This window comes from Hyaena hyaena, unplaced genomic scaffold, assembly GCF_003009895.1.
Source record: "Hyaena hyaena isolate Hyena2069 unplaced genomic scaffold, ASM300989v1 scaffold_2211, whole genome shotgun sequence".
NCBI classification, from domain to species: Eukaryota; Metazoa; Chordata; class Mammalia; order Carnivora; family Hyaenidae; genus Hyaena; species Hyaena hyaena.
In genome coordinates, this window is record NW_024082842.1 from 57477 (window position 1) to 67112 (window position 9636).

Genomic DNA, 9636 nt, shown 5'->3' on the forward strand with positions numbered 1-9636 from the left:
GGGATGAACCAGACAAACTTGAGTTATCTTAAACTGAAAATTCTGTTTCAAACAACAACTTAATCCTTAAGTGCAAACTAAGTGCTAAGAGAAGAGTATTAAGGATTTTCATTTCTAGAGTCAGACAAAACAGGCTTTGAATCAGAGTGTGAATACTAAATATTTGCTCAAGGGAAACTGTTTCCTCTCTATACTTCTTGTTTCTTAGTTGTGAAATACCACCAACCTTATAAGGGGTTTGTTAATAACAAAGGAGATAGTGCATATGTAAATCTAAAGTCAATATCTTGTATCAATAAGATCTACATATATATATGTATAACAAGATTTCCTTCACTCTGCAACACACAAACCCTTGTTAGAGAAGAAATAAGCACCCACGTGGCAAAATGGAATGTTTCTCTAGAGATATCTATCACCTCAGGACCCAAAGCTACGACAGTTATGAAAAGTTTGCCTCTCTGCCTCTCTCTCTGCCCCTCCTCCTGCTTGCACACTCTCTCGCTCTCATAGATAAATAAATAAATATTAATAAATAAATAAATGACTCTTTAAGAGTAAAGTCAAACTTAGCAAAAATTCAAACAATTCAAGACATTTTATTATGTTGTGTAAGATATTCTGGCATGCATACAGTTATGAAAAAGAAAAGTTTATGAACAGAAAGATATATATTTTACATAAGTCAATTATATGCACAATGTACATATATATTTTTTTGAAACAAGATAATGTCTATTTTAATCTGTAGGGAAATTGATGGCTATTTAATAAAGGATCTTGGGCCAATTGGATATCTCTTAGAAAAAAAATAGTTCTCACATAGAAAATGATGGATATTCAGATTAAATAAAGATAGGATTTAGTAACACTTGAAAATACTTGTGATAGCAACACTGTAAGTTCAGTGCAAGATCTAGAAACCATGAAGTGAAAGGTTGACTCATTTGATTCTAAGAAGTAAGACTTCAATATGATGAAAGACTACATTTAGTTTTTTTTAATATATGACAAGGCTTTTATTTTCAGAGGCCAAATTGATCACGTGTTATGACCTCTTTTGTTGCTCAAGAACTTTGGATTTTATGAATGTAAAATAACATCTATTTCATAATTCTATGCCAAAATAAAGAGCAGAATGATCTCCTGATCAGAAACTGAGGAATGCCAGCAAATGGAAAACAGGCCTTAGACCACAAATGATGTACAGGCACATATTCATATTTATTAATCACTGAGGTTTTTCAATAATTAGCCAATGACTGTCAAAAATGAAAATGTTCGATTCAGTGTATTTCCTTCTGAAAGTGCTTTCTTAAAATAGTTAGGCGTTGCTTAGAATTCTATTCTTCGTTCATATCCCAGATGAACTTCAAGGGAACATCTTTCATCTCTCTTTGGAAAATCTTGTCAAACCTTTCATTCTGCTCAACAGTCATGTGATTTTTCCAGTCTCCAATGGCACCTGGAAGGAAAAGCAACGAAATTGCCTCAACGGAGATTCTGGGATGAGGGGGCACGATGCCTTGTTGTTGGGAGAAACACTGTGGTTTGCACTTCCACCATCCTCCCCACTCAGGCCCCGGTTACTCCTGCACATGACCATGTCCTTGCTCTCCCACGTTTTGGCAAGGGGATATACAAACTCATCATGGCAATTATGTTGTAGTTCAAGAAGAGTAGCCCAACTCCTGCACTATCAGCCACCTGGAAAAGGAGAACTTCCTACAACTTGTTTACTATTTTGTTCCATGCTCACAAGGGCTCTTTTAGTTTACAGAAGTCCTTCAAAAATTCCAAAAAACACAGGCGCCCAGGTGGCTCAGTCATTTAAGCGGCCGATTTGGGCTCAGGTCTCAGTCTTTTTGGTTTGTGAGTTGGAGCCATGCATTGGCTATGTGCTGACAGCTCAGAGCCTGAAGCCTGCTTTGCATTTTGTGTCTCACTCTCTTGCCCCACCCCTGCTCATACTCTATCACTCTCTCTCTTTCAAATAAGTAAATAATCGTTGAAAATTTTTTAATTCAAAAAATCATATTTCCTTGTGCAAATATCTACTGATGAGGACATAGATGGTCAGAGAGGTTTTTAAAATATAACCCAAGCTTCTGCAGTTTGGATGACACACATGTAATTATTCCATTTGTTCTCAGTGTAGGATTATAGCAGTTTTGCATTAAACTTATTATAGACACAGAGTCGTGTCTATAAATAGTGGTGATAGAAGGAGAGGGAAGAAAAGAAACACTGATTGGAAAAACACTTTAAACTATAAACAACTGAAAAAATAATGAAACACGAACACAACTGAACATAAACAAAACAGTGCAGGAGTGATAAAGCCAGTACCAATAATGTTCCTTTAGCTAGCATAAGAAACAAATATGTGTGTGTGCAGAAGAAACACATGGGAGTGTGCTTCATATCCAAAGGAAATATGCCCCTCCTACTTGTCTTCTTAGCCATTTCTGTCTCTCATTTGCAGGTAGGTTAAAGATGTACAACACAGGGGCGCCTGGGTGGCTTAGTCGGTTAAGCGTCCGACTTTCGCTTAGGTCGTGATCTCACGTTTGTGGGTTCGAGACCCGCGTCGGGCTCTGTGCTGACTGCCAGCTCAGAGCCTGGAGCCTGTTTCAGTCTGTGACTCCCTCTGTCTCTGACCCTCCCCTGCTCACGCTGTCTCTCTCTCTCTCTCCTAGAAATAAATAAAACATTAAAAAAAAAAAGATGTACAACACAGAAAATTTTCTTTTTTCAAGAGAAGACAAATTTCAAGTGCAGTGATAATTATGGCGGTGGACAAGTGTTGTGGCATCAACTACATCACAGGGTGTGTTGAACATAATGGGAAGGAAATGTCTCCACTTCAGGTTGGCTCTGAGTTACCAGTGTTTCACATTGTTTTTTAGCTGACTAGGTAAAGACAAATGAAGAGATCAAGTGAAGGAAATACTAAGAGAAATCAAGCCAATATTTATTACTACTTGACCAAAATGCATAGAACCTGATGATTAATAACAAAATTCTGTATTATATACCTCTGTTTTATTGATATTCCTGTACTACAATAGGAGATCAAAAATATAATTAGAATTATTTTTTACAGTATTAAAAATATTTCACATGTTGACATTTATCAGTTACATGAAGGAGTCATCCACTCACCAGAGGTAAGAGATACTTTAGTAAATGAGAGAAAACTAAACATGATTATGAGGTGTACTAGTAGACACGTGATAGTCCTGCACAATAACCAAAGTTCAGTGTATGTGTGTTGTTCATTAAGCCCTGAGGGTTTTAAGGCATATATCATAGAGATGAAAGAGATGGAAGAGCAGCCAGTGATTTTCCAGTGCCCCACCCTTGCCTCATCATCACATGCTGAGCACATGCTAATGGGGGAAAACAGTCTAACAGGAAATGAACAATCATTTTGTGTGCAGACATTGTACTGGCACTGGTAGATTTCTTGGGGCCATGGTAAAGGCCTTCTGATTTTTGGGTATTCCTCAGATACATTCAGACACAAAATTATATAGTCTTGAAAAACACCAAGAAGAAATCATGGGAAATGATCTGTCTAGAGAAGGGAAGTGGGCCATAATAGCCTCTGTTAGGAAAGTCAGTCAGGAAGCTGAGAAGCTGCAATTTGGTTCATTTGCACCATTGTACAAGACAGACATTCACTTTTCAACCTCACCTTTCCGAAGGAAATGACCTTTTTTTGGTACTCCATCACTCTGCATTATAGTGTCATAATTTGCTCGTGGGTCAGACTTCATGTTCTCAAACATGGCCTGTGTCACCACAGAATCCATGTCCTAGTCACTTAATTCATTCCCCAGAAATTTGCAAACTTTTAGTATAGAACCTCTGAGATCCTGAAATAAATCACAGTATGATACATTATGCAGGTTATCACAGAGAAGACTTATACAAGTGTCACAGATTAAATGTCATCATGGGAGAGAAAATTGTAGGTGCTCAGGTTGCTGAGAAAGTGGAGTTGTTCCTTGAGATGTAAGTTGCTTATTCTTTTTTGATAAGTTAATCCACCACTTGAGCACTGTTGTGGAGCACATTTCTGTTCATCTTGGGAACAATCACATTTCATTCTATCTGTGTTAACTCAGCAGGTATTTGAGAAGTAGCTACTATAGGTCAAACACTGCCCTGCATGATGATACAAGTGACCAGAGACACAACTGGGAGTCAGGGCTGGGAATTCAGAACAAGGACCTTTGAGACCGAGTAATTCTGTAACAGAATCCAGAGAATGTTTCGACAAAGATGAGAAATTTGTTCTAGAAATTAATGCAAAACATGAATTTTCTAGATAGACGAACTATAGATATGGAGTCTAGGGAAATGAAAGAACCTCTGTAACAGTGTGGTTGTATGGAAGGTGTGAGATATCAGGTCACAGGACAGAATTCAGTTTCCCTAGAGCTAGTGGAACAGGCTTTGAATGAGACTATGGGAGATGAAGATGGACACAAGAGTCGGGCCATATTGTGAGGAAGGTTTCAAGGCCAGCCAGAGATTGAATCTCTCTTTGTAGGTGATATGTACTCAACAAGAGAGTCTAGGCTTGGTATCATGGCTTGGGGCAAGTGTAACAGAGTAATGACAAATCCTCATGATGGGGAAGCCTTTAGGACAGCCTGCCTCTCAGCTCTTTCTCATCTTTCCTGTTAAGAGCTCACTTGGTGGTGTTCTGGAGGTGTGTCCAGCCCTATTCCAGACATGATCCTGATTGATCCAACATCCCCCAGGCAATTCTACTTTCTCTCTAAGAGATTATCTTACGCTGGTCACATGACCCAACTTTGGCATGGAAACAGAAAGAGGAAGTCAAGGGGCTTCTGGTTGGTTCACCTAGTTAAGTGCCTGACTCTTGATTTCAGCTCAGTCAGGATCTAATGGGTCATGGGCTGCGCAGTGACTGAGTTGAGCCTGCCAGGCATTCTCTCTCTCCCTCTCTCTGTGTCCCTCTCCAGTTTATGTACTCTGTCTCACTCTATTTTTCAAATAAATAAATAAATAAATAAATAAATAAATAAATAAATAAAATTTTAACCAAAAAGAATGAGGAAGTCAAATAGAAGTTTCTAAGAGTGACTTTCCCCCTCGAGAATATGCAGAAACAAAACAAGGCAAGAAGGCCACTTTGCCTAGTTCCATGTCTTTCTGCCTAACATTCGATCATCAGAGGACACGAGTTTGGGCTACAAGTGTCTTCTTGCCATTGTGGGGAGACATGCTTGCCACACCAAATGGGAAACAAAACAAAGACAAACAATTCTGGGACATGCTTGACTGCTTAGAAGCAACACTCAGCATAAGGATAGCCTGTTTCTGGTATTCAGTCTTAAGTATTAGAAGTTCCTCCATTTTACATCAGTTTGAGTTGACCATACTGGGCCCTAAATTATCCCTAATCATACAGAGGTATTTTCACTTAATTTTTCTTGCAATGCTTAATCATCCAGAATGAAGATAAGATTAAACTTTCCCAAGAGGTACAACCAAGAGTGATGCACATAACATTTCCAATGTGATTAGAATGAATAGTGCAGATGGTAGATTTGAAATACCATGAAATGAGTCCAACAACCTGACTCAAGTAATGAAACACATTCACAATAACACACATAAACAGATATTTCTTCACACACACACAAATTCTGAAAAGAAATCTCCAGGAATAGTTTTAAATGAAAACCTGGTAAAGAAGCACAGAAATGATACAGAGAAATGATACAGGAATAATGTCTCCTGGTACACAATCTGAGCTCTCAAATTTGATATCATCCTTGGGTGTCCTAGGCATGAACAATCAATTCATTCGGCCAGGCCGGCTTACACCTTCAATGTAGTCACTCATGTCATGTTCCTCACCTTCTTTATCTCCTCATACATCATGAACTGAATGTTGAAGTGGCTTTTTTGCTCATACCAACCTTTGATGTGGTCAAACCAAAGGCTTCCTACCACTGTGGGAAGAACAGAACATCATTTGGTAAATATGTTGAACACATTGAAAAGAAGCTACAGTCTTAGGAGATACAGGAACCTTTAGTAAAAAAGGAATAGGAAGTGAGCTGCTAGATTCCAGATTTCTCCTACCACCTGATATGGGAGAATCATCCAGATTCCACCAGGAAACAATTACATGAATGCAAGGAGATATTAGTGTCTTAAAATGTGTCTCAAATAGACACAGAATCAAATTACCGTGTGCTTTGGAAAACCAAAAGGAAAATGGAGGAAAGAATCATGTTCTTCTGGCTTCTCCTGGTCTTCCCAAGCACATAGAGCTATTTCCTGGCTGCATGGAACATGTGGGTTCTCTGAAGACTCACTTCAGCTCAGGACAATGCATTTGATGTTAAACTTAGCTTTCTTACTCCAGATCATTGTCTCTGTTTCAGCAGGCCTGGCTCTTGCTCTACCAGCTACAGTGGTTTCTTGGGTGAGAATGTGGGTGTGGCCTGGTTAGCTCAGTTCATAGAGTATACAACCCTTGATCTCAGGGTTGTGAATCGGAGCCCCATGCTGGGTGTATAGATTACTTTAAAAAATAAAAATGAAAAAAAAATAATGAAAAAAGAAGGAGAGACAGAGAGAGAGAGAGAGAGAGAAACGAATGTGGACTACAACTTTATCAAATAGAAGCTCCTGGGAGGAGCCACTTGCAATATGCAGGGCAAAGCTCCAAACCTGTGATCTGAACTGAGATGCTTCTCACTGAGCTAGAACAAAAACCCCATTTTTTATGAAATATTCTTTTCATGATTAAATGTAAACATTCCTTGTTGATATGACTTTGTAATCTTGACAGTCTCCTGAGGGGAAACCCATGGAAAGATAATCTGTAACAATGGCAGGACATGGCCATCTAGGACAACCCTACCATTGGCTTAATACATTCATTACTCACCTGCATTCAACTCTACTTCAGTTTCTTTTTTCCCTCTCCCAAACTCACTAAGTTTAAACCTAACCACACCAAAGCTATTACTTATTTTATAAAACTATAGTTACCTTTTCCTTCTAGAAATTGTTCAAAAAATTCCTCAATGGAACCTGTAACTTGTAAGGTCACATGCTTGAGAAAGTAATAATATGAGCACACAACATCCTTAGGGTTTCTGTATACATAAATAATCTGCAAAGAAAGGAAGTATTCATTATTTGTGTTGCTTTCATTATGTCATATTTTTAACCCAATACCTTCCACTTGGATGAAGGCTATTTTTTTTAACTTTATAGTTTCCTAACCATGTCATGTATACATTCATCCTTCTTTGTATTTGGGGTTTCCCCTTCTCTGCAATGCCTCTTCCTCCATGATTGGCCTAGTAACTACCAATTAGTCCTCAAGACACACCCCTATGCATGGTACCCAACCAAAATAAGTGGGAGTATGAAAAGGAAGCCATGAGGACCCTCAGAGCAGTGAAGAAATAGCTAGGATTATAAGTATACCCATGAATGTAGCTAATTTTAAAAAAATGAAAGGATACATAAAATAAATTGTGTATATATTATAATTTACATTAGAAAGTGAATTAAATATACACATATATACCCTTTTGTTTGTAATGGGTATATTCCATAGGTGATCAGAAAACAAAGGTACAAGATAAAAATCCAATACTCTGAGGATACAATGGCTATTGAAATTAAAGTATGTCAGATGCCACATTTGCTGACAGTTGGATGACTGCAGAGTCAATACAATGAAAGGAAATGACATAATGAAAAAGAGCAGTTATCTTTCAAGAGCCATAGTCCATTTCCTACTTTTGGTTTTTTGTTCTTCGTCCCACTTGGAAACAAGTAATATGGGAGGTGGGTACTAAAGAGACGAGGAGATGGTCTTTCAGCAAAATCTATTTTTTTACTGTGGTACTCGAAGAAGGGGACTTGATCAAGTGTGTTCAGATTCGCAGTCCTTTTGCAATGTTCTTCAAAATAAATCAAGCTTAATATCTGCTGAAACCAGATGGTCCCTGTAAAATAAATAATTCTGTTTTCAATGGTCCACAAATTTGTCCCAAATGCAGAAGATGTGCCATCAGTGTTTTAATCAGAGTTTGTTCTTCTAACGTGTATAATGGTACTTTAATCAGAATGGAACTTTCAATATATCACAAATGCTGTATGGTAAAACAAACAAACATTTCTTTTATTCTTATTTTTTTTAAAAAAATATTTTATTTATTTCTGAGAGAGAGAAAGAGAAGGAGANTTCATGCTTTATTTTTGGGACTCTTAAGATTAAAACGTACCCTCTATGAAGGTCATGGTTCTGATATATCCAGGTAGTGCTTTAAAAAAAAAAAAAAACTTACCCCAACTAAAAGTCACAAGTACCAGCAAGGATCAAATCAACTTCTGGAATAAGAAAACCCACTGGACCCTCATCAAGTCCCATCCAAGTCTTCCTTCCTAAGACCATCCAAACACTCACGCTAAGCAGCAGTCCCTGGTGAGCAAGATCATTGCTGTACATACACGGCCTTGCTGACACATACAGGTGGTGTGTACCTGGTTCTCCTGGTACCTTCATAAAAGTAGTTGTAGTCCTCCAGTGTTGCCCAGGGAAGACCATGACCACATGTGTTACAAGTTACCTCTGCAAGAACTCAAACTCAATGAAAACTCTTTGTTACAAAGCACTTAAAGCTTTATTACAACTTTCATCATTCCCAGAAAACTGATAGTGCTTCTGCAGGATGTATCACAGCTTAAGGGGGGCTGAGGGGTTATCAATCATGCCATAGTTCTGCAGAGATTCAGCCATGTGATTGACAAATCTCTGCAGAGATTCCAATATGCAAATATTTTTTCACTTCTCCTCTCCCCTCCCCCTTTCACACTTTGCCCAATCTTTCTCTCCTTTTCTTCCTTCCTTCCTTCCTTCCTTCCTTCCTTCCTTCCTTGCTTTCTTCCTTCCTTCCTTTTTTTAATTTTTCTCACCCAATTTGATAGTTAGGTGTGAGTGTAATGGGCTACAAATCATTCACTTCAATTCCTGCTATATTAACATCACTGAATCACTGCAGGGCTTTCCCTGGCCTGTCTTTCCCTTTGTTTTCATTTGCTGTTTCCATTCCTACCACTACCCCCTCTAAAGACAAGTAGGCTTTGGGGTTTAAAGTACATTCCTCATGGAAAGTATTCTGATGAAATATGTATTGTAGTACTTGTTTCTACTTTGTATTGTGGGAGCCTGACAGTGACCACAAGAAAGCGTGGTTAGGGACGTGGGGATGTGCCGGCACACGGGGCTCCCTGCCTGGGCAAAGCATCCCTGCAAACAGGATGCTCTGCCAGGAGGCCTGCACACAATATCCAAGTTTAATGGTCCGCTCGCACACGAGGGAACATGCCCTCCTTAGAAATAAGGAGGAGACGGGGCGCCTGGGTGGCTTAGTCGGTTGGGCGTCCGACTTTCGCTTAGGTCATGATCTCGCGGTTCGAGCCCCGCATCGGGCTCTGTGCTGACTGCCAGCTCAGAGCCTGGAGCCTGTTTCAGTCTGTGACTCCCTCTCTCTCTGACCCTCCCCTGCTCACGCTGTCTCTCTCTCTCTCTCCTAGAAATAAATATAAAATATTAAAAAAAAA

General features: G+C 39.0%; 1 protein-coding gene across 1 annotated transcript in view; it reads right to left on the reverse strand.

Annotated features, from left to right (window-relative positions):
- Window positions 1-1215: 1215 nt before the first annotated feature.
- Window positions 1216-9636, reverse strand: part of LOC120227348 (amine sulfotransferase-like) — a 17161-nt gene continuing 8740 nt past the window's right edge. The window contains 5 exon segments of the mRNA XM_039225484.1: window positions 1216-1465; window positions 3701-3881; window positions 5902-5996; window positions 7048-7171; window positions 7810-8018. Coding sequence (XP_039081415.1) covers window positions 1344-1465; window positions 3701-3881; window positions 5902-5996; window positions 7048-7171; window positions 7810-8018 — 731 coding nt within the window. The 3' untranslated portion in view covers window positions 1216-1343.